General features: G+C 34.9%; 1 protein-coding gene across 2 annotated transcripts in view; it reads right to left on the bottom strand.

The window, feature by feature from the left end:
- Nucleotides 1–11542: 11542 nt before the first annotated feature.
- Nucleotides 11543–26179, bottom strand: part of LOC118744143 — a 363604-nt gene continuing 348967 nt past the window's right edge. For both annotated transcript variants that reach the window (XM_036476920.1, XM_036476921.1), the window contains 2 exons: nucleotides 25272–26162; nucleotides 11543–12705 (listed from right to left, as the gene is read on the bottom strand). In XM_036476920.1, the coding sequence (XP_036332813.1) occupies nucleotides 12665–12705; nucleotides 25272–26162 (932 nt within the window). In that variant the 3' untranslated portion in view covers nucleotides 11543–12664. The remainder of the gene's footprint in view (nucleotides 12706–25271; nucleotides 26163–26179) is intronic.

The raw sequence follows: 26179 nt of genomic DNA, 5'->3' as shown, positions 1-26179 counted from the left end.
AATTTCATAGATTGTTTATAATGACTTTTGCTAAAATTTCAAAATCAAAAGTTATCAAAACAAATTCTATGGGACTGAGAAGTATTATTTTCTACTTTTTAGTCCATTTATAAAAGCGTTGTATATTAAAAAGTTTTTTTTTATATTATTTATTTTCTACTTTTTAGTCCTGTCTGAATAAAATTTTGCAATAGATATTAAAATAATTCAACGATATTAATAGAAAGGTGCACACACATGCATTTACATATGTATGTACATACAAACGAGCACCAATTAATTTTATTTAAAGAAATGGCGTGTCGTCTATTTCCGCTGTAGCAAACGTAGTACATAGGGCGACATCTAGATGTCATCTACCTTGCCCTATTCACTACAGCTGTCGCCCTATGCACTATGCTTTTTTATAGGAACTTTTCAAAGCTTTGCTTTGGTGTCGGACACACAACATTGAAAGTTTCTGGACCCACAACATTGCAAGTTGATAAAAGCGTTGTAAAATAGTTGTTCATCAACGATTTGTCTGAAATATCGTTATTGAAACTCGCCACTGAACACTAACTTTGTAAAAATCACTTTTTTCACATAATTGTTAGTTTGTTTCTATTTGTGGTAAATTTACGTTTCGCTTATGACGTCACATCAAGGCAGCCGGCTGTCAGACTCAAGCCAAAAATGATAGCGGAACGTTGAGGGCGCAATCTTCTTTTCCATTATGCTTGAGTACACCTGTGTTGTACTGAACTGTTGAGGTAATAAACGTATCGAAATAGTAACGTACAATATAGTTTATTATCGTAAACCAGTGATCGGACTTTAAAAAAATTCGGTGTGGTAGAATCTGGAAAAATATGTGGAAGATTTAAAAAAAATGTGGTAGATCTCTGGGTTTGGATCAAACTTTGTACAAAAATTAAAAAAATTCTGCAAGGTTTTACCTAAATTGCAAACTTTTTAATTAGACTCTAAAAAAATGTTATTTTAGTATAATAAAGTGCAAGATTGAAGTTTCTAAAAATTGCGTTGAATTTTGGCAATTTTTTTCCTTGACAGTGTAAAGCAGTTCCTTCCATATCAAGATATTTTTCGAACATATTCTAAGAAATTTCTGCAACCTTGTGGAGTGCTGTCAGCTTTTCTTTTTATCACATCACGAAGTAGCGAACAAATGTGGCACGTTCCAGAAACAGCTAATTGGGATTTGCCGATTTTGACAATTCTCAAGTAAAAGTAAACAACGCCTCAGAAACTTTAGATGCACTAAATTTGCTAATACTTTCACAAAGAACGCTGCTTTTTAACATTTTCGCATTAATTCTTTTTATAAATCATATATTTTGCAATTTAACACAATAAAACCACGTTTTCTGTCGAAAAATTTATATATATATTATATATATATATATTTACTATTTTACAGTTTATTTTATCCTCCAATTCGGCATCGTTTACTTTTACTTGAGAGATTTCATCGTCGCCGGGAATGCGGAATCTTGTATTATATCATTCTTGTTACCATATAGTGTTTAGTAGTGCACAATTTTTGCTCCTAAAATTATGAAAATTATGTCGAGCAAAAATAAAACTACGCAAAAACGCGAATATGTGGTAGATTTCAGAGCTTGAGTGGTAGATGTGTTGGATGCTCAAAAAAGTGGCAGATCTACCACATTGTGGTAGAAGTCTGATCGCTGTCGTACACTTATTTTGAAGCACATTTTCTCATTAACCGATGTGTGGACACGAACCAAATTTGTCAAACAACTTTATATATGGGGCGTTCCTACCAAAATGGACGGGGTTCACATTTCATGTGAATGATGGATAAACATAAATAATAAATAACTATGAAATTTGAAAACAAAAACAAATCGATTTAATAATTCTCCAAATATCTCGAGAACGGACGAGGAAAAATTTTGAAAAAAATCACACATACACAAATCAAAATTCTCTATGAAAAGAATTATTTTAAAAAATTTTTTTCCTGGAAAATTTTTCACATACGAATTTTTTGATAAAAAAAAATAGTTTTTGAAAATATACCATCTCAAAAGAAATTGAAAAAATTACAATGGTAGCTCTGAGTATTGCGCAATATTTAAGGACAGTATTATGGGGTGAGCTCTACAATAATTTGAGTTATGAATTTTTTTTTACACCAAATTGGGAATAATGAATCATTTCATAAAAAATTTTAATTTTTAGCTGAAATCACTTGACATCATGACAGAATAAGAACTTGATGCACAATTGATTGGGCAAACATTTTTCGTTAAACCTTACGCAGCGGATTGAGAATAGCAAAAAAAACATAGAATTGGATAGAAATTATGATTGCTCTGAATTTTTAATCAGGTAAGTTTTTAATTAAAGACAATCCGAATTCTGCCTGTACTCTTTACAGTGGCCCACTTGAAGTAATTGTTTAAGGTGTTTAGCAAACCAAGCTAATATTGAGCAAATCTGGGTGTTTGCATTAATATTTTTCAGCAAGTAATGCTGGGGCCACTGTGGCTGAGTGGTTAGAGGTGCCACTTCCTAGACCCTAAATTACAAGAAGTTTCTTCTAACAGTGGTCACCCCTCGGCGGGCAATGACAAACCTCCCAGAGTATTAATGCCTTGAAAAGGCTTCTCATAAAAATACATGTACCGTTCGGAGTCGGCCTGAAACTGTAGGCCCCAAATTGGAGCAGAAGCTACTCAAAAAATCAGCAGTAAACGCTAAAATATTATTTCAAAAATATTTTTTGAGGGCCCTACAATTTATTTCGCGGGTACCAAAATGAATAGCGGAGCTTATATTTTAGTCTTACGGTAGAGTCCAACGGAGAAAGTTCTAAATATAAATGAAAAACCGATGTGTCATCAAGATAAATGCAAAAAAAAAATTTCTTTATTTCAAGCCCAAAGTAGAAGTGAAATGAGTTTAGGTGAACAATTTCAATTGTACCCAAACTTATTTCACTTTTACTTTGGCTTTGAAAAAAAAAAAAAAAAACGCTTTGCATTTATATTGAAGACAAATCGGTGTTTTATTTATAATTATAACTTTCTCATCCTAAATTTCACTGAAAGGATTAAGAAACTACTTAATCCTCAAACATTTGGTGAGCGTTTTTGGCCGATTCCGATGCCGATTCTTTTGGCCAATACTAGCCGATGCAGTAATACTCTCTTATAGACTTATCGTTGGGTCTTGAAATTTTTTTCACTAATTTTCTTCCATACAAAGCATGTTCGATTTATTTTTTTTTGTATGGAGAAAATCAGCAACACCTTCCACAAAAAAGTTGCCAAAAATCAACGGTAAGTCCTAGCTACTTAAAATTTGCACTTGAATGGGCTACAAAGCTACATACTCAGAATGTTTCTTGAAAATCTAATTAAAAGGCTGTCGAATTTTGCTAATTTTTGTACAAAGTTGAAATTTTTACATACATGGTTTTTGTTAGATAACGAGCTACACTTCCATAAAAAAGTAATAAATAAGAAATAAACGAAAGGGAAATAGCCAAAGAATGCTAAAGTGTCCCTTCCATATTTATATTTTCGTCATTGTAAGTATTGCTACGATTATCCTTGAATTAATCGCTGAATTCGTAAAAATTTCGGGTTCTTTTCACTGGATTGTTAAATTATTTACGTTGCAACAATACTTTTATCATTATTTTAAAATCTGAGGTTACTGTTTACTAACAAATTGTATTGAAAACACATTTTTAGTCAACAGAAGCTGCATATTTTCACTACTATGAGTACAAAAGGGAAATGTAATTCCGAATGAACTATCTATTTTACATTGCATAATAAAAATACTATGACACAAAGTATTGCAATGCTACGTATAAGCGATATACTATTTTTTAAAACATATTTATGTATGTACACAAATGAGTGAATAGATTCTTGGATGATTATTGTTTTTGTAATGTTATTTACTTATTTGTTTATGTTTTTCTTTTGTTATTATTAAAATTTATTAAAAGCATTTGTGCTTGAATGAATTTATATTAGAGAATCAGCTTCAGCAGCGGCCAAAAATTGGGAATCGGTCGGACTCTACTTACAGGTCGCTGGTACAAAAATTTTGTAACCGGTAAATAAAGTTCCTGTCAATTTTTAACCCCTTTTCGCATTCTGCGCACTCTTGTAACAGGTAAATTTTTTACTATCTCAAAAGCTGGTAACGAAATATTGCCCCGTGAAATATCAATGCCAGAACTTCCACAAATCTGCATAGCTGAATTGTTGAATATTTTAACCACATTACCAACGAACCCTAAAATTGCGGTAACAAAAACTGGTAAAATTTTTGGTTATCAAATTTTCCGGTTACAAAATCATCGGTAATGTGCATGATAGACCTGTTATTGAGTAGTTTTATGTCATTTCCACTAAGAAATGGCGACAAAATTAGATTTTCCGCAAAATAATGCTTAATGCTAGAAACGCTTTGACGACGCACAGTGGTCGGAGAGGCCATGTTTTACACGAAAATGGTATATTTGAAAACTGTGATAAATTAACCGGAACAACGCTATTCTTATTCGGAAATGTCCAACTTAAAACTGATTAGTATTTATTTTCAATAATATCAAGTTTAATTCAACGAACTCGATCGTGGCGCCTTCTAACAGTTATGTGTTGATAGCTCTCTTAACAACTTTTTTTATGGAAGCTCTCAATTATAACAGTACTTGCTGGTTTGGCGTTACCTCTTAAGCTCTACCCAGAATTACAGCGGACGGCGGTAAAGCGGTCGGCGGTAAGTGAACAGCTGTTCAGTTACCGCAGTGAAATCCGTCCGGGTAAGCACAATTCCGGCTGACAACGGCTTCCGTTAACTGTCATTTGGATTTGGAAATTTTCATTAAAACATTTTTATTTGTTTAGTACGTGCGTGTGTGTATATTTTCTGGAAATAAAAATGGTTAAAAGCATTTGCTTGCCGGCCGCTGTGGTGTAGTGGTAAGCAGTGCGCGCTTCCACTCAGCAACGCCTGGGTTCAAGCCCTGATCAAAGAAACATCACAAAAAAAAAGAAAAAAGGTTTTTTCTTAACAGCGGTCGTCCCTCGGCAGGCAAGTGTATTTCTGCCATGAAAAACAGCTTCTCATAAAAATACAATCGCCGTTCGGAGTCGGCGTAAAACTGTAGGTCCCTCCGCTTTGTGTGACAACATCAAGGCGCACGCCACAAATCGGAGGAGAAGCTCGGCCAAACACTAACATATGTGTAAGCGCCATTCTATTATTATTATTATTATTAAAAGGATTTGCAAACGTGTGAGAATAATAGAAATTATAACAATCAACAATGTGCCGCCCCCGCCGGGCGGTAAAAATAGAAATAAAAATCAACCGAAAAGCGTTTGCGGTAAAAATGCTGCTGCCGCAATTATGTGCCATTCCATATGTCTTCGTGAGTTTTGATTTTGACAGCGGCTAACCGTCGACCGGTTTACCGTCGTCCGCTGCAATTCTGGGTAAAGCTTTAATCATGGAAAATGATGACTTCATATGAAATATTACATAATAGGTCCATTCCTTATCTTTCCTGACTAAAATCTGAAAAGTGTCAAAATGCAAGAGCGTAAGCCAAATGCGCTCACTAAAAGAGAGTCACAGGAAAAATTAAAGGAACGCAAAAGAAAATTTTTAGTCCAAAGAATGGCAACAATAAAACTAACGTCAAATAAGAATATAAATGTATGTACAAAACACATTCACACAAGCACAAGCACAATAAACACTTACTATATCATACATTTTTTGTCTCCTTCCATTTTCAATTCACTTTTTTTGATTTTTAGATTATTCTCACTTTTCGTGTATTCTTTAATTTCCGTTAATTTAAATTCAGTTGAGTTTGACACCTTTCAAGATTTTGCCAGCAAAATTTCTACTGACTACTTCGGACTGAAGAGAGTCACTCTCACTGAGTGTTGCTCTCTCATATCTCCTGTCATTTTCGGGTTAAGGAACGCTTTTTGGACTAAATCTGACTACTTCGGACTATTTCTGACTATTTTTAGGAGATAAGGAACGCAACTAATACAAATTTGTTGCTAAATTATAAATACCTTAATAACACGGCTTATTTTTCAAAAAAGGGGGCGAATAGGATCTTCACTCGTTTACCCAAAAGTAATGCAAGTGTAGTGGAGGATGGTTCCGTGCGCAGAAGTGGAAAACTTTTGACTGCCATTCACCTGGGAGTGGCCAGAAGCGATTCTTGTGCGTACGGTTCAAATCGCAGCTCACAACGTCCGGATATTTATATCCACGTATCCTCTGGGTAGCAACCAAACACCCGTTTGGGAGCGAGCTAAAGTGAGAAGGCGTAAAACATCGCGTGCGCTGGGTTTGGGTCCCGCCACGTTAAAACCCCGCCCAATGAAAAGAAACAAACAGCCTCGGATGAGACCCCCTTTTTCTGATGACGACCACGGCAAACGTATAAAGGACTATGATTTAAGGGTATGTACCTGGAATATCCGGACCCTTAATGGGGAAGGTGCCTCTGCCCGGCTGGTTGATGTCCTCGGGAAGACAAAGGCTGACATCACCGCCATCCAAGAAATGCGATGGACGGGGCAAGGTAAAGTAAGCGTGAAGCCTTGCGACGTCTACTACAGTTGCCACGTAAAGGAGTGCAAATTCGGTGTTGGATTCATGGTAGGAGAGAGACTCCGTCGCCGAGTACTGGCGCTCACCCCGGTGGACGAACGTCTAGCCACAATCCGCATCAATGCTAGAATCTTCAACATTTCTCTCATCTGCGCCCATGCCCCGACGGAAGAGAAGGATGAGGCGTCCAAGGATCTCTTCTATGAGCGCTTGGAACGTACATATGAGCGCTGCCCCCGACACGATGTCAAAATCGTGCTTGGCGATTTTAATGCCAAGGTGGGCAAGGAAGGGATCTTTGGCGCCACTGTCAGAAAATTCAGCCTCCACGACGAAACGTCCGATAACGGACTGAGGCTGATCGACTTCGCCGGGGCCCGAAATATGGTAATATGTAGTACAAGGTTTCAGCATAAGAACATCCACCAAGCTACATGGCTGTCTCCAGATCGAAAAACGAGAAACCAAATCGATCATGTTGTGATAGACGGAAGGCATGCTTCAATCGTTTTGGACGTACGTACACTCCGAGGACCAAACATCGACTCGGACCACTATCTTGTTGTAGCCAAGATACGCACCCGCCTCTGTGCGGCAAAAAATGTGTGCCCAACAATGCAAGGAAAGTTTAACGTCGAAAAGCTGCCATCACAACAGACGGCCAATTTATTCACAACTCGACTCACACACCTGCTCTCTGAGAGCACTCTTCAACAATCCGACGTACGCGAGCAGTGGAACCACATTTCCCGATCATTAAGTACCGCCGCCGAAGAAGTAGTTGGATTTCAGCGAGCCCGAAAGAACAACTGGTACGATGGGGAATGTCAAGAAGCCGCAGAGAAAAAAGATGCCGCCTACAGGGCCACGCTGCGATCGGGCGCAACGCGAGCCATGTAGGACCGTTATAGGGAACTGAAGAAGGAAGCGAGACGTATTTGCCGCAATAAGGAGAGAGAGGCCGAAATACGTGAGTGCGAAGAGCTTGAGATGCTGGCCGGCAGGAAGAACGCCCGAAAATTCTACCAGAGGGTTAGGCGACTTACGGAAGGTTTCAAGACCGGGGCGAACCTAGTGACCGATGTCCAGAATATACTTAAATTGTGGAGGGAACACTTTTATAACCTACCGAATGGTAGCAGCGCTGAAAGTAGTGAGGAAGACGAACCCGAGTCCCCAGTCGATGATGATGGAGTAGCTGTCCCACCGCCTGACTATGACGAGGTACGTATAGCGATTACGCGGTTGAAAAACAACAAAGCTGCTGGAGCTGACGGCCTGCCAGCCGAGCTATTCAAGTACGGCGGCGAAGAGCTGATTAGGTGCATGCATCAGCTCGTATGCAGAATATGGTCATATGAACGCATGCCCGACGACTGGAATTTAAGTGTGCTCTGCCCAATCCACAAGAAAGGCGACCCCGCCATACGCGCCAACTACCGCGGAATTAGCCTTCTAAGCATAGGTTACAAGGTCTTATCGAGCGTATTGTGCGAAAGACTGAAGCCCACCGTCAACGAGCTGATTGGACCTTATCAGTGTGGCTTTAGGCCTGGAAAATCCACCATAGATCAGGTATTCACAATACGCCAAATCTTGGAAAAGACCTGCGAGACTCCCTCTCGTGTGATTTCTTTAATCTTATGTTGGAGAAGATAATAAGAGCCGCAGAACTGAACCGCTCAGGCACAATACTTTATAAGAGCGTACAATTGCTGGCGTATGCCGACGACATCGACATTATCGGTAAAAACATGGGCTACGTCTGTTCTGCCTTCTCGGGATTGGATAAAGAAGCAAAGCGAATGGGTCTGGTGGTGAACGAGGACAAAACGAAGTATCTCCTGTCATCACACAAACAGTCAGAGCATACGCGTCTTGGCACCCACGTCACTGTTGACAGTTACAAATTTGAAAAAGTAGACGACTTCGTTTATTTGGGAACCAGCATTAACACCAATAATAATGTCAGCCTTGAAATCCAACGGAGAATCACTCTTTCCAACAAGTGCTACTTTGGGCTGAGTAGGCAATTGAGAAGTAAAGTCCTCTCTCATCGTACAAAGATCACACTCTATAAGTCACTCATCATGCCTGTGCTGGTGTATGGCGCGGAAGCATGGACAATGAAAGCATCTGATAAGGCGGCTCTTGGAGTTTTCGAGAGAAAGATTCTGCGAAAGATTTACGGACCTTTACGCGTTGGTGATGGCGAATATCGCAGACGATTTAACGATGAGCTGTTTGAGCTTTACAACGGTATAGACATAGTGCAGCGAATTTAAATTCAGCGGCTCCGCGGCTTGGCCATGTCGTTCGGATGGACAGAAACGCTCCTGCTCTGAAAATATTCAACGCGGGCCGCGATGCTGGTAACAGAGGAAGAGGAAGGCCTCATCTGCGTTGGAAAGACCAGGTGGAGAAGGACTTGGCTTCACTTGGCATTTTCAATTGGCGTCAGTTAGCACAGAAGAGAAATGACTGGCGTGCTGTTTTGGACTCGGCCAAAATCGCTTAGGCGGTTACAGCGCCAATTAAGAAGAAGAAGAAGAATGCAAGTGGTCCGCGTATACTGGCGCCGAAAAGAGGGGCGGGGGATGTGGGGGTTCTGGTTTTTAAGGCACTTAAACTTGAAAAAGGCAAAAAAGGCATATATTTTTTAAATTTTGTTATGTACTTCCTTTATGTAGAATGTGAAGGTCCAATTAAAGATATAAAAAAAATACATACAGTGGTCAAAAAATTATAACCGAACCACTTTTTGCCAAGTTTTATCGTATTATATTTGTTGTTATTGAACTTTTGTTGTATATTTAAATAAAAATATAGTTCGTTCTTTAACAAAACCCGTGGAAATCCATGTTTCCAAATTTGAGCAGTCCACTTGCAAAGGCGCTATGTAAATTTTTTTAGATTTTTAGTTTTTGGTGAGTAACGTACCGGTATTAAAAGTAGTTTCATGTCCACTAACAAAACAGTGCAAAATCTTTCTATTTTCTGAAAAAATAGCATCAAATGTTAACTACTATTGCAAAAGTCGCTATAATACTTATTTATACACTTTCAAAAGTCTCCATCTTCTGATCAACTTAGAAAACTGCAAGAAAACGTGGTAGTTTCAGTGGCTAGGGGAAGGCGTCGTAAAAAAGAAGCATACCAATCTTCATTTGCGAAAAGCAAAAAAAAACATAGCTATGTAAAAGTTACTGTTTCAAAACTCGCTATATTAAATTTTTATATATAAAATTTGCAAAAACTACAACATTGTCATATTGTTTTTTAGTGTTATTAGGCTCTTGTTTATCCAAATTTTCAGATAATAAAGAGAAATATACAATTTGGATGTTACTTGTTGTTGTAGACGTTTTTTAAATTATGGCTCACTATTATAAAATCACATAACGCTGTTTGCAAGTGGACTACTCATTTGTGCAATATTAAAAAAAAATTCAACAAACTTTCGTAAAAATTTCGAACTGTTAAAAATTCTAAAAAATCAATCGACATTTTTAGCCATTTGAAACGTGTACTTTACTCTACTAGAATTCAATGGGCTACAATTAAAAAACTCGAAATTTTAACGAAAATTTATAGAATTTTTTTTATTCCATAAATTTTTAAGGCAGTGTCACTCGATTGGTACATTTGTACAGATTTGTAAATTTTTATATTAGGCTATTGGGGGAAAAAAGTGGGATATTTTCAATAAATAAAAATTTCAATAAATTAATTTTCGTGATTGGGATAGTGAAAAATATTTTGGGTGTTCAAACAATTGGGATACGATTTACACCAAATTTTAGCAAATACCCAATCGTGTGACACTGCCTTTAAACTTGTATTTATACGGTTGCTGGTAAAGAACGAACTATAAAAAAACTAACCGAAATTAAATAACAGCAAAAATAATATTTTAAAACTTGTCAAAATTTGGTGCGGCTATAATATTTTGGACTACTGTACATAAGTTGGATATGATTACTCGGCCGTGCTATCATAGTAGCACAATGCCACTCATATTTGACTTACAAACAAACTACGGGCAGGAATTTCAAGATTTCAATCCTGTTTTTATGAAAAATTTTATTTTTATCAGTATTTTTATTTTAATCAAAAATATGTTGTCAACTGAAAAAGTTTGAATGTAATATAAAACTCGTAGATCAGTGAGCCTTAAAACCTAGCAAGTTTAAGTCTTGGGAAATTCTCCTTATTTCTAGAGTAATTGACAGCCCATTCGAGAGCTGTCAACCCTTAACGTTTCGATTTGACATAAAATTCGTGACTAGCGTATCTAAAACCTTTGTCAGTAGCATTTTAAAAAATAGTTTTTATCTTTAGAAAAACGAACAGCGATAAAGTTCGTGACTAGCGTACCCAAAACCTTTATCAGTGGTATTTTCAAACACATTTTCTTAATTTTAGAGAAATTAGCAGTTGATGTGACAGCTGTCAACTGTCAAACTATACATTTTATGGTATATTCGGATTAAGCGTTACAAAAATACTACGATCCTACAGTATTATTATAATCAGAACAGCCCTTCTAATTTTTCGCGTAAAACGTGGCTTCTCCGACCACTGCGCGACGTAACGTCTACAAAATTTCCTTGACTACGAGCGTCGTGTGAAAGCCAGTATCATAAGAATTTTGAGAACATAAGCGACATTGCAAACATCCCACACTTAAATATTTCACTTCTATATAGGGATGAATCGATAGAGTAAATACAAGTTCATAACTTTCGTTCGATACCAAGTAACTTTGGTATCGGTACTTTTGAACCAAGTATTGAGGGGTTTGGGGGTTAAACTACGTTCCAGTCAGTGGCGGACCCACGGGAGGTGTTTTGATATGGCGCATATATATGTATAATAATTTGAGGACCAGGTGGTCCACTGGGTCGTAGTTTTAAAGTATTTTCAAAAGGACCAGGTTGCATACTAGTAACTTGTTATGCTTACCTGGACCACTTCAAACGTAAAATATGTGTTAAGAACCACCTATTCGTGCCCCGTCGACAACATGATTCGGCTGCCGAATGTGCCATGATCCAAAAGGAGTAGTTGTCTAGGTGGTTCCATGTTATGCAGGGGTGGACCAGCAGTGGTCCCATGTTATGCAGAGTTGGACCAGAGGTGGTCAGGTCCAATGACATCGCAATGTTAATGTTACCATATTTTCTCCATATACTTGGACCATTTTCGTTACTAGTGTTGGTTAAGAGGTAGTGTGGTCCCGTACTAGTATTTAACCTAGTCCCAATTTTTGCAGGGTATCGAAAAACAAATGCTAGTATCGAAACCCAATACTAAGGCAAATTTAGTTTCGGAAATATTTCCTTCACTGTTATTCCTAAGTACCTTGTTCTTCATGGCTGCTTAAGACGACAAAGTCGATATAATGCAAATAATATACGCTCCAATTGCTTCACCAAGGTTAATATAATGTGACGTATACAAGTTCCAACTGCTCGAGTGGAAGAGTAGCACGCGTTTTAATAAATAGTAACACCAACACCAATTTACTTTCGCGTAACTCCCCTGCAAAAATTTGAGGACCACTGGATCGTAGTTTTTAAGTAAGAGCAAAAGGACCAGGTTGCATACTAGTAACTTGTTATGCTGACCTGGACCACTTCAAACGTAAAAATCTGATATATGTGTTGAACCCCACCCCTTCGTGGCCGACCGGCAATATGATTCGGTTGCCGAATGTGCCATGGTCGAAAAGGAGTAGTTGTCTAGGTGATGCCATGTTATGCAGCGTTGGACCACAGATGGTCAGGTCCAATGACATCACAACGTTAATGGAACCATATTTTCTCCATATATTTGCACCATTTTGGTTACTGGTGTTGGTTACTGGTGTTGGTTACTAGGTAGCGTGGTCCTATACTAGTACTTAAAGTCCCAGTTTTTGCACGGTCATGTTACCATGTTGTGTAAAATGAAACGAAATATGTGTAGTTATAAACGCGCGTTTAGCTCCCGTCATGTGAACAGGGTCTTATTATTTGCGCTGAAAAGACTACCGCAAAATATTGAAGGCATTGAAGTCTAGCTCAGTTACTGAAAAAAAGAAACAAAGAAGAATAAAATTATAGTTTAAAAAACTAAAACCTCGCTATTAAAATTTCCATTCGTACTGATCACACGATTTGTACATTTGTACGGGTTTTGTGCATTTTGACAGTTATGGAGTGTGGTTGTTTGGAAAGTTTTTGTTGTGCTGAACTCATTATTAATAAAATTTTTCAAAAAACACCACTCTCTGGTCGGTCAAAAATAAACAATTGAAAAGTGAATTAATGTCAGAAATGTTAAGATTCATGCAAGCTTTATGCTGACGTGTAAAAAGGCGCAGCAGAAATAACGTCCATGGACACTATTTCTTATTGTTCATAGACTATAGTATTACCTTTTTGAAAGCGCAGTAAAATCCATGGACGCTATTGCTCTATCAAAAAAATATATACAAAATACACTTTTAACATAATACATACTATAAACATAGTATACAGCATTAAAAGTGCATAACACCACGGCGGTTCTCGTTCGAGAGGCGGGCCACCTCGCGTCGCGCGGTGCACGCGCCGCGTCACCACTCACTGAAGTGCCAAAACGAGAAAATAAGTCCATTTATTTGTGTTGATTGGTCGCTTGTTATTAAATTTAAAATAGCAGAATTATTTTATGCTTTCACAATTTTTTAATTAAATCGTTCAATTTTGGAAGTTAGTTTAAACTTTACAATTCCTAAACTGTATTCCTTTATGAGAAATGTACGAAGAACCATGTATGTATGTATATCATTAGCCGAGTACGTTTTATGTTACTTAGTAGACTCTACTATATAGGTACTCATATCCGTGTATGGAGGGTTTAGCGCCAAGTTTTATGAATGCCTAGAAATAGTTGTCGGTAAAATGTATTTCATTTGTTTATTATACGCAGTTGCCGATGCATGTATCTTTAAGCGTATATGTAATGGACATTGTACATACATACATATATGAGCAAATCTGAAGAGTGTTTTTTTTTCTCTCTGCAGAAAAAAGCAAAAGCATTCTTATTGCATTTATTTCAATCAATGGAGTTCCAGATACAAGTAAAATAAAGAAATAAATCAAGTATTTGTACAATCTATTTGTACGTCTATTTATGTAAGCAAAAAAGTAACGAAATTGCTAAATTTTTCATTGTCCACCGAAAAAATATCTATTGTTTTTTTATAACTTTGGGAAGTTTTCAAATAGAATGTTCATATTAGAGGCAATGGACGTTGGCATTAATACAACATATCTGTGAAAATTCAAGAGTATACCACGAAATTAAAATATGGCAGCATGCAGAATATTTTGTAATTTTTGAAATGTTTTAATTATAATAATTTAAAATACTTCTAAATGCTAAAATTGGACAGTGAAAATGTCATTCTTGCAAAAACGAACGATTATAGTGCAATAAAACTAGTGTGTCACCAAATGAAAAAAAAATACGTTAAGTAAAAGATGACTATGATGTTTACAATTTTTATTGGCACACTCGAAATTCATTCTAAAATTTAATGTAATATACATAATGTGCATTAGGAATACTGTGTAAAAATCTTTTCAGACAGCTCAAATCGGTATTGAGTAAAACCAAATGCAAGTGATAGTTTTAGGTGTCGATAATACTACTGTAATGGCTTTTTTCGAGTTTAGCTCAAATATCGAAGATATCCTAGACTGAATCCTTGCACACAATTTATTGTTTGATTAGGTTAAGTTCTTGAAAAGCATTTTTAAAAAATACTCATATAAAGGTTTTTGATACGAGGAATTCATTTTTGAAGTTTTTTGAAGTGAAACTTCTTTAGCGGCGGTTGGTTGGTTGGGAGTAAATTGGCAAATTCAACGGAAATTGTACACGGAAATGGTTCAATGGAAGTGATGCAACAGAAATTGTGAAACGGAAATGGTGCAACAGAAGTGGTGCAATGGAAATGATGCAACGGAAATGGTTGGGGCTGAAACAAGTACTTCTTGTGTGTATGCATATGGTATTAATTTAACAAAACTTTGCTAATAAAAGCTTAAAGAAGAGAAAAAGACCAATACAAGAATGAAAGTAAAGGTGACTACGTACATAGATAAAGAAAAGGATAAAGGCAAAGGTACAAAAAAAAAACAAAAGCAAAGATGCGTAAAGATAAAGGCAAAAATTAAGATCAAGGTAATTTTAAATACTTTACTTATATATACAAGGGCAAAGGTGAAGGGGAATATGTAGATGAAGAAAATGATAAACATAACAGTAAAGACAAAGAGGATATGAGGATACCGATAAAAGTAAAGATGAATATAGGGGAAGAAAGATTAAAATAAAGGTAATTAAAGAGAAAATGATATAGAGAGAGATACAGAGATTCAATCGGGGAACTATTTTGGGATTTTAGAGATTTTCGGAACTCTCGGGACTTATCGATAAAATAATCGATATTTGTATCGGTTTTTGTCGATGTTTTTATCGAAATTTTTATCGATATTGTTATCAATTTTGCTATCGATATTTTCGGTAATTATCGATATAATGATCGACATTTTAATCGATTTTGTTATCGATATTTATCGGTTTCTCTATCGATATTTATCGATTTTGTTACGGTTATTTTAATCGATTTTGTTATCGATAATTATCGATTTAAATGTCGATATTTTTAGAGTTTTTATCGATATTTATCGATTTTGCTAGCGATATTTTTAGCGATTTTGTTATCGATATTTACCGATTTTATTATCCATATTTATCGATTTTGTTACGGATATTTTAATCGATTTTGTTAACGATATTTATCGATTTTTGTTGTCGGTATTTATCGATTTTGTTATCGATTTTGTTATCTATATTTATAGATTTTTTTATCGATTTTGTTATTGATATTTTTATCGATTTTGTTATCAATTTTTTTATGGATGTTTTTAAAGTTTTTTTGATCGATATTTATCGATTTTGCTTTCGATATTTTTATCGATTTTGTTATCGATATTTATCGGTTTTTGTTATCGGTATTTATCGATTTTGTTATCTATATTTATAGATTTTTTTATCGATTATGTTATGGATATTTTTATCGATTTTGTTATGGATATTTTTATCGACATTTTTATCGATTTTGTTATGGTTATTTTTGTCGAGTTTCTAATAGATTTTGCTGTCAATATTATTATCGATTTGGCTGTCTAAATTTTTATCGAATTTTTCATCGATTTTGTTATAGACATTTTATTGGATGTTACTATCGATTTTGTTATCGAAAGAGTATACAGATAAATATGAAGATAAAGAAAAACAGAATAACATAAATGTAATTAGAACGAACAGGGGTAGAGGTAGGGATCTAGAAAGAAAAAAGACAAAAAACATAACCTTAAGCAAAAGCAGATGTATGTGTGTATGTACATATCGCACGTTTAATAATATAACGAAGTATTTCAAATTATAAATTTTGTGGGAAAATGCAATCAAAGTTTTATCAATTCATTTAGTTGGTATACAAAAAGACAGATGGAAAGACACATATCTTTGCCATATTAGGGAAGTTTGGTTATTAAACGTGCGATATGTATGTATATTGGTTATGAGACAAAATAGATATGTATGTAACGTAAGTTTCACTTCTTCAGTGTGGCCCAGCCGCACTTACTTTTTTTATTAGTGCGTTAGATGGCGCTGTAGGCCAATTTTATTGAATTTCATTGAGTGTTTTCAAATAAATACTAAAACTAGAGGTCTCTTTAAAAAAATCAGTTGCAATGAGAAAGTTACATTATTCGTATTACAAATACCAATTTTAAACACCGCAACAATGTTTTGAACAGAAATTAATCTATTTATTGTATTTCACTTTATTCTTTTGTCTACTATTTTTTCAAACTTTCCCCTTCTTTGTTTTTTATTTCGCTTTAAAAATCATCGTCATAATTATTTTATTGAGGGTGTAATTTTGGTATTTGACAGTTCTAAAGGTCTGAAAATCGCGGGAACAACTATTTTGAGGAACCATTCATTTTGAAAGAAAATATCAACTTTATTGTTGGATGTTTGTTGGTGGATAATGGCTACAGCTGATAACGTAAATACAAGCAATAACTTTGTAAATTTTTCATATGCCAATGATATGTACAATGATTTTGAAAATTAAAGTAAAAATCAAAAAAGAAGAAAAGTTTGAAGAAAAAGTAGACAAAAGAAAAAAACAAATCCATTAAAATATTAATTGCGGTGTTAGAAATCACATCGAAGCTGAATTTTTTAGTAAAGTATTTTATTTAGTATTTGATTGAAAAATACGATCATTCATTAAAATTTGTCTACAACGCCATCTAGCGCAGAGCTAATAATAAACGAGCTTCCAAAATGAATTCCTCGTATCGAAAAACCATTATATAAGTATTTTCTAAGGATAGTTTTCAATAACTCAACCAAATTAAACAAGAAATTGTTTAGAAGGATTCAATTAAGGATATTTGCCCTATTTAAGCTAATCTCGAAAAACCCATAAAGTAGTATGGATATTAAGGATATCTTCCTTATTTGAGTTAACCTCGAAAAACCCATACCGTAGTATTATTGACATCCAAAACTATCACTTACATTTGGGTTTACTCAATACCTAGCTAACATGTTTGATTTTGTCCCATAATGTAATTTTACTTTTAAATTAAGGCGTGCGACTAAATGTGTTAAATAGATGACTACGTTTGCTGCTACGGAGTGTATACGTTACACACGCAACTACCCGGGTATATGAGCATGAGTGATTATTTTTACTTTTTTTTTAGTAAATCTTTTAAGTTTTCATTTAAATACAATTTCATGAAGGAATCTTGTTCTTTGAAGATAATGTATTTTCTAAGACAGGCGACCTACCATTTTCGACCAAAACATGTTTTTGTCGAAAAATGTGACACCTCGTGAGATTTGCTCATATATGTACGCGTTAAAAGAAACTCGGCTATTATCATGGTCAAAATGGGTGTCAGAAGCTACGGGTATCGGTTCGGCTATAAATACTTTATTAATTTAAAAAATATAAAACAGAATGCTGGAGTAGAAGTGCACTCACACCAAGCAATGTAATCAACTTTTCCAAGTAAATGGCTGACGAATTGAAAGCCTCTATTTTGGATCGCCCATTGTGTGGTTATTTTACATGCATTCTTATATAGCGGTTTTTCTTTGAATGATAAATGAAAGTTGATATTTCCATCGATTCTTCTTTAGAAATGTGTAAAAGAGGTTTCTGCTGCGTAGTAGTGCGTCACAGTAATGCGTTTATAAACGAAAGATTTCGTTGAGAATTAGTTTCATTAATATTAATTTATCGGACTTATAGCATAAGGGAAGCGGCTACCAAACTATCGCTTAAAGTTGTGTCCATACATTCATATATTTATTGGTTATATTCCTGTCTTTGGTTTTCTTATTCTAATTTGTTCTTGAGGCCTTAGCCCACACAACAAATTATCTAAATCGTTTTTGTTATTCAGGATGCAAGTAATTAATTCATTAGATTTAATCCAATTAGTTTCCACCATTTTGTTTCTAGTTGTTTGGGATATTTTGTTTTCCTTTATATTAATAAAGTATTTACATATAATAGGGCTTTACCTACTAAACTAAACTTGTGGCAGTTTTTTGTTTGAATATTATTATTATATTAGGATATACATCCTGTTGATTTATCGCTAAATGTAACAAAATGTGTGTGTTTATATATGCATGTGAAATTCTTTGGTTTATCAAAGAATGTTTTTAAAATTACATACCACGCATGTACATAGGGCAAAACGTTCCCCAATGGCGTATTAACTCACAATTCCCATTTTTTTAAAAACGAAAAAAAAACTATTTCTTCGAATAGGTACAAGTTATCATATCTGCAAGGGAGACTTTGCATCAGTTTTTTCAGTAATTTACAAAAAAGTTTTGCTTCAACTTTCTCTTGAAGAAAAGTATACGTACTTATTACGGTGCCCATCGAAAATGCGTTTTTTTGTAAACTTCAAAACAACAATTTTCTCTTAACTTTTTAAATTTTGACCATCGATAATTTCCACAATTTCAAAATATGTAGTATTATCTAAAAGTAAATCTATTTTTAAATAAACTGATAACTTATTTATTGCAATCGCATAAAAATTGTCGAAGTTAGGTGGCTTTTCTTAAACACGGCCTTAACTTTATATTGTGTTTGTACCGGACTTTCAGATTTTTTGAACTGTGTGGCTAAGGAATTCATTAATATTTATTCAAAATAGATATATACAAACGTTCTTTAGCAAAAAATTGGTTTTTCCAAAAGTTTTAGGAAAATGGAGGTGGCACCGCCCATTTATGTCATATATGTGTATTTCGAAAACTACTTGACCGATTTTGACCAAATTTGGTATACACATTGTGCTTAGCCCCCTTAAGTTCCATGATGAATATTTTTGAAATCGGACAAAACCTATTCCCCCTAAAATATAGCTAGCTTTGATTTTGTTTTTCAAATTACCGGTCGTTTGTGGAGCCCGTGGTTTTTGTCCGATTTCAAAAATGTTCAATATGGCGCTTAAAAATCCTGGTCGAGATCAGTGAAGTAGTTTTTGAGATATACATACATATATATATAACATAAGTGGGCGGTGCCACACCCATTTTCCTAAAATTTTTGGAAAACCCAATTTTTTGCTAAAGAGCGATTCCATATATCAATTTTGAATAAATATTAATGAATTCCTTAGCCACAATGATATATGATATGATAATCTGAAAGTCCGCTACATACACAATATAAATTCAAGGCCGTATTTAAAAAAAAACACCTCACTTCGACAATTTTTACGCGATTGCAACAAATGAGTTATCAGTTTATTTAAAAATAGATTTAATTTTAGATAGTACTACATATTTTGAAATTGTGGGAATTATCGATGGTCAAAATTTAAAAAGTTAAGAGAAATATGGTTTTTTTATTTTACCCGATAAAAAATCCTGACAAACCAAGTCCGACAATTAATTATTATATATATTATATTTTAAAGGCCTATATATCCTCTTCTCAGATCATATTAGATCTTTGAAATAGAATGAAAAATAGTCATTCAAAAACTCATAAATCTACAAAATCCTATTTTCTGACCTAAATCGACAGGTCGCGACCTCTAAATGACCTTTAAAAATTTATAAAAATAGGCAATCATATTTCACATAAAAACTAATATAATTAGGGGGTAGGGTCTTGAAAAAAGCATTTTCGATGGGCAGCCTAATAATTATGTATGTATATTAAGTGAACATGTTTTGTGTACCATGTCAAATTTTTTAACTAGTACACTTTTGAAGAACGTGTATGTCACGATGGGTACGATGCACTAGAACTTATGTATGTATGTAAATCCATACATATGTATGTATGTGCGTATGTATCTATTTAAAAGAAAATAAAAATGTATCTTTTTACATAAAGGTGCAAATGATCTTTATATGTATGCATATCTGTATGTTCATAAATCAGTGTGTAAATAATGGGTGTGAGTGTGTGCATTGTGCCGTTCGTGAATTAAGTAGTTCCTACATACATAAGAATGCATTTATGATAGGATATCTACATATATACTAGGGATGCTGCGAATGTGCAATTGTAGACATCCACGGATGCGAATGCCAAGTATTTTTAAGAAATAATTTAAGTAATTTAGGTAAATGAAAACCACTTGCTGGAGGCGACAAATGTCTGCATGCGAATCTTGGCAATGTTTTAAATTCGTTAAATTCGTTGATGCCCCACCAGTTGAGAGGACTTTCATTTATATTTATTCTCTTCATTTAAGGAATCTTGCACCATGAAAAGATTTGTCTTTAAACATCGCTTACCAGCCGAACCAGATGTTTCAGGTTTTCCTATACCTTTTTCCAAAGGATTTCTCATTCTCATTCTTTTGGCTGTTTCGAAATTTTGTGAATCTGTAATGTTTGTACTTGTTTGAAAAATTTGTCCTTGTACCGAGGGTGTGAATGTGGACGCGAATGTTAAAATTAATGCGGAAGCTCCGCGTTTGCGAATGCGAATAACTGCAACATCCCTTCTACTACGTGCTTACATATGTACATACATACGTATGAATTATTTGCATAAACATGCTTTGAATGACTAAATTGTGTGCTTGACTCATTACAGTCTGCTACTCTGTGGAAAAGGTAATGTATGGTAATGTACAAATTCACGCATCACTTTATAAGCTACACAATACATCGTGCATGAATCTAAATACAGTCCATGTCCTACGAATGTAATGTGTCACGTGTCACTTTGAAAATATCGCGTTGCTCTCCAGCCAGCAAAATCATCGTAAACGAGCTCGCGACTGGATGAAAAACTTTTTTTTTTAAGGGAAACCAATCGTTTACGCCTCGTAAATCATAATGTTCGTAAAATGTAAGTTTTCTTGCTGGCTGGGCCTCTAAAGTCACAAACACATACATATGTATGCCGTAAATGACGAGAAAAATTGTAGTAGAAAGTTAAATTCCCTAGTAGTTTTTTATACATGGCTCCTTTTCTTGTGTAATACGAAAATTTTGTTTATTAAATATTATTTTTTTTGAATAACGTATTTACAGTCACACTCAGCAGAATGGATTCAGAATGATTTTCAACTCTAACTGGGGGTCACAATTCGACCAACCATACTGTCAATACCATTGGTTACATTTTTATGTTTTTCAAACTAATTAGAAAACAAGTAAGAAAGTCTAAGTTCGGGCGGAGCCGAACATTAAATACCCGGCGCAAGTATTAAATATATGTTTTTTCACCCTTCCGAAACCTTCCGCTAGTTGGTAAGCCGAGGTGTATCAATTTTGGGTTAATTAGCGTCCTTCAATTTCGAAATATTGAAGTTTAAAGCATTTCTTAAATTATACCGTTATATGAGAATCGGCCGTTATTTTAGTCCGATTTCAATAATTTTCAACGTTTTGCTTACACGTGGCAAGTACAATAACCATACCGAGTTTGGTACAAATTGGTAGAACGGTTACCGATATACTTATGTGTGGGCGGTGCCACGCCCATTTTCCAAAATTTTACCATAAACGTATTTCTTGGTAAAGAATTGTTGCAAGCATCAATTTTGAATAAATTAGCTTTAATATTTACTGATTTATCGAAGATTTTGTATTTCTCTAAATTACCGTTATATGGGATGTGGGCGTGGTTATTGTCCGATTTTAAAAAGTTTCGGCGGTTTTTTATGCTGTACCAAGGCCAACAACTGTGCCAAGTTTGGAAGAAATTGGTGCATCGGTTACCAAGATATACACATGTAACCATAAGTGGGCGTGGCTACGCCCATTTTCCAAAAATTTATAATATTCTTATTTTTCGTCTAAAACTTATTATAAATATCAATTTTAAGTGAATAATCTCCAGTAGTTACTAAAATATCGCAGTTTTCGTATTTCTGAAAATTACCGTTATATGGGAAGTAGGCGTGGTTATTGAGCGATTTTTAAAATTTTCGGCCATTTGGTATGTTGTGCGGAGGCCAACAACTGTGCCAAGTTTAGAAGAAATTGGTGCAGCGGTTACCAAGATATACACATGTAACCATAAGTGGGCGTGGCTACGCCCATATTGCAAAATTTATAATATTCTTATTTTTCGTCTAAAAATTATTGTAAATATCAATTTTGAGTGAATTATCTTCAGTAGTTACTAAAATATCGCAGTTTTCGTATTTCTGGAAATTACCGTTATATGGGAAGTGGGCATGGTTAAAGTCCGATTTCGCCCATTTTCAATACCAACCTACCTTGGATTAAGGGAAACCTACATACCAAATTTCGTTGAGATATCTCAATTTTTGCTCGAGTTATCGTGTACACGGACAGACGGACAGACGGACAGACGGACGGACAGACAGACATGGCTTAATCGATTTCTTTTTTCATCCTGATCATTTATGTATACATTTGTCTATATCTATCTCGATTCGTTTTGGCTGTTACAAACAACCGTTATGTGAACAAAATTAATATACCCTTGTGCACAAGTGCGCTCGGGTATAAAAATAAATTTCTATCGTTCATCAGAAAAGGTTCAATAAAAAAATTTTGTTATTAGGAAAATATTTGACAAGTTTTCAAATCAATTTCTACATATCGCTACCTAAATGTGTCAAGTTTTTTTTTTAATTTAGTTTTTGATGCAGAATGACAGGTAATACGAAACTAAATCGATTTATCGTCTCTCCTGAACAATTTAGAATATGGAATTGACACCTGTTCACCCATAGGTGACGATACATTATTTATCGGTTATTATTGGAAAAATTTACTGAAAAAAAATGTTTGAATCCAGAGTTTAAAAACGAGGCTAAACCGCGAAAAAACATAGTAAGAAAATGTGCCAAAAGCAAAATTTTATAATTAGGTAGATGAAAGATAACGCTAAATAGGGGCAACCATACAGCAGTATCTGTAGATTTTAAGAGGGCACTCTTGAACTCAATCGCAATTTTGCCTGGAACAGTGCATACAGTGTTAATTTTCTGACAAGTTTTTCTATTTTATAAACACTTTTGAAACAAGAGTTTCTAAAAATACTCTCTAGAAGAGCCACGCTGACCTTAGTGGTGGAAAATAATAACAGCATGCATTTTATTTTGCTGAGAGAAAGTTAAACGTTGAAGTTTTTGACGATTTAAATTTGTGATTTTAGGATCTTTCTTTAAAGACGAGAAATCCTGGGCTGTATGACTAGATACCATCTTCATCTGGCCTTAACACAATGAAAAATTTTCAAGATGTTTTCCATCGGAAGTAATATTAGTGTGGTAGATAATACAAAGGCGAAAAGAGTTTTATTTCTCATTTTAAAAACGCGTAGCTTCTAATATCCTGGCACTTTATGAAGTTCCTTTAACAATCCATTTCTGAAGGAGGTTTATATAAAAGCCCAATAAAGTATGATGAGTACGCCACAAAACCAGAATCATTTATTATTACCCCCTAATTAGAAATTAGTTGCACTAGTTGGTAAATGATAAAATTTAATAATTTTCATTAATTTATTACAAAAAGAACCCACTGGTAGTGCCACAGTCTTTGACGTCTAATATATTCAGACGAGTTGTGGACAATTTAGTAGACGTACCAACCAGTTAAACCTATTCTGCTGAGTGGGACTATATATAATGCATTAAAAGTAATTTGTATTCATTGTCTCATAGTTTTATTAAAAATTAGCATCTGTTAGTTTTAAGACGGGAGAAAGCACGACTTATTGAATTTTCTGGGTTAAGATACAGCAATAGGCAAAATTTATTTTTGAAAGGAAATCGAAGTAAGTCATGGGAAAAGCGGTGTAGCCTTGTAAATAGTCAAAAATCGTAATAAATCTACCACGAGTGTAGTAAAGATCTAATCCTGTTACATAATGTATGGACTAAATTGGACTTAATTGCTTAATGGAACCGAAATGTACCGAAATATTATACATACATATGTATGTTTGAATCCAAAAATTAAACGTTATTTAGAATTGTGTATTTCCATTTCGTACACATTTTATTAATATTTGTACAAAATTTGTCTACATATATATACCTTGTGTTTTGATAACGAAAATATGTAAGTATGTGTATTGAAATTAGTTCAAAGTTATCAGGCATTCAGGAAAAAATTTGAAATTTAGGTAGGGATGTTTATGCATATTAACCTAAAAAAATTGTGAGAATTTACAAAACGATGATATAATTTTTATGTAAAAAATATATCTAAATTTTTACCATATCATATTTCAGAAGGATAGTACTGATCAATAATCTCTTCTTAAGTACGAATGAATGCGAAAATTTTTCATCTCTTTTTCTATGTACACAATTAAATTGGTAATTACATCACGGCAAACTATAATTTAATAAAGGATCGTCGTTGCCTAGAACATGTCATTGGAAACCACCACCATCGTCGCCACCAATCATTAATATTAAAATTATAATAATAAATGAACTGACATTTCTTTTCCGTTCTATAAAACTTAAATCTGTAAATGTTATTAATATTATTTTTAATATAATTATTGTAATTATAATTGTAATAACATGTGTTTGTATTGGAATTTTGTTTTGTTGTTTCATTTACTCCATTACGATTTTTACTACAGTCAGTGATAGTAGCAATATTAAAATTTATAAATTTACTACATTTTTTCCTACGATAGATTTTAGTATTACTATTAAAATACAATTTACTATTTAATCTATAAGTAATTTTCTTATTATTTCCTATATTCATCTGAACGTGTTTATACCTAACGGAGCCACAATACCCAGTATTACTAACATCTTTTTTATGTATTCTCTTTAATTCACTACATAGTTGGCTAATCGCATTTCCTTCCTTATTCACTATAAAATTTTCAATTTCATCTTCGAACAAGAGCCTACTTCGATTTCGATTCGCAATCTGGTTTTGGCTTCCTTTCATGTTCTTGTTTTTATTTTGTTTCCTACTTCGGCTAAAATGTTTCTCTACGCAACAATGTACGCGTCCGTCATTTTCGTGAGCGTAATGACGGATGCAATCACCTTCGTAAATACCTTTACTGAAGTACGAGCACACCGTAGATGTAGGAAAGGAGGTGGGCGCAAATTGGTTTGCAGTAGGAGCGATGCTTTTCAAGCTTTTCTTAGCTCTTCGTTCGATTGCAAGTTCTCCTGCACTTTTCACTTGTTTTAGGCAATCGCTTCCGTGCAGTACCTGGTAACTAGTTTCTTTTAGCACATAAACGGCTGTGTAATATTTGTGCAGCGTCTGCGATGACAATCTACTTTCATTCTCAGGCTTCGATCTATGGTTCACATATTTTCGAAGTTGCTTTTGATTTGGGTGCGTCTGATTTTTCAACTGTGCTGCAGCGTTTTGACTGGTCAAGAAGCAGAGCAATGCACTGAATAGCAGTAACATGTGGTGGCCAATCCTGTCGTTTGGTACTCTCTTTTGTAGTGTGCGGAGAGCCACCGAAGAGGACGCGTAGTACGGTATGGAACAGCGACTTGTCACCGACGGTACAGGTGGGCAATCGTCGGACATGGCTGTTTCAGGCATATCGGCCACGTCTTCATCATAATAATAGATACCATCATACACAGCATAGTATGGCAAGCGATCGATTTGACCGCCCACGCCTGTTTCGGAGCTATTACTTAGTGCAATTGATATACTAGCTGCAAGTTTATTCGCCGAGTCATTTGCCAATGATGCTTCTAAACGAGCATCCAGTCGGTACTGACTCGTTGCCGTTAGAGTAATATTGTGCAAGCGTCTTGCTGAATTTCCGACCGAAGCGCTCACATCTATTGCGTCTTGTACGAAATCACTGCAGTAGGCACAAATCCCTTCCGCAATGTTATTGCAATAGCTATAGCAGCATTCCGCAGGTCCATAGCTCGATTTACGCAATTGTTCGCCGGTTTCTGGTATGCTTTGATCTAAAGGACATAAAGTA

This window comes from Rhagoletis pomonella, unplaced genomic scaffold (genome assembly GCF_013731165.1).
Source record: "Rhagoletis pomonella isolate Grant_MI unplaced genomic scaffold, Rhpom_1.0 Rhpom_scaffold_00008, whole genome shotgun sequence".
In the NCBI taxonomy this organism is placed as follows: Eukaryota; Metazoa; Arthropoda; class Insecta; order Diptera; family Tephritidae; genus Rhagoletis; species Rhagoletis pomonella.
Note: the sequence above shows the minus strand (reverse complement) of the source record. Positions and strands in the feature narration are given on the sequence as shown.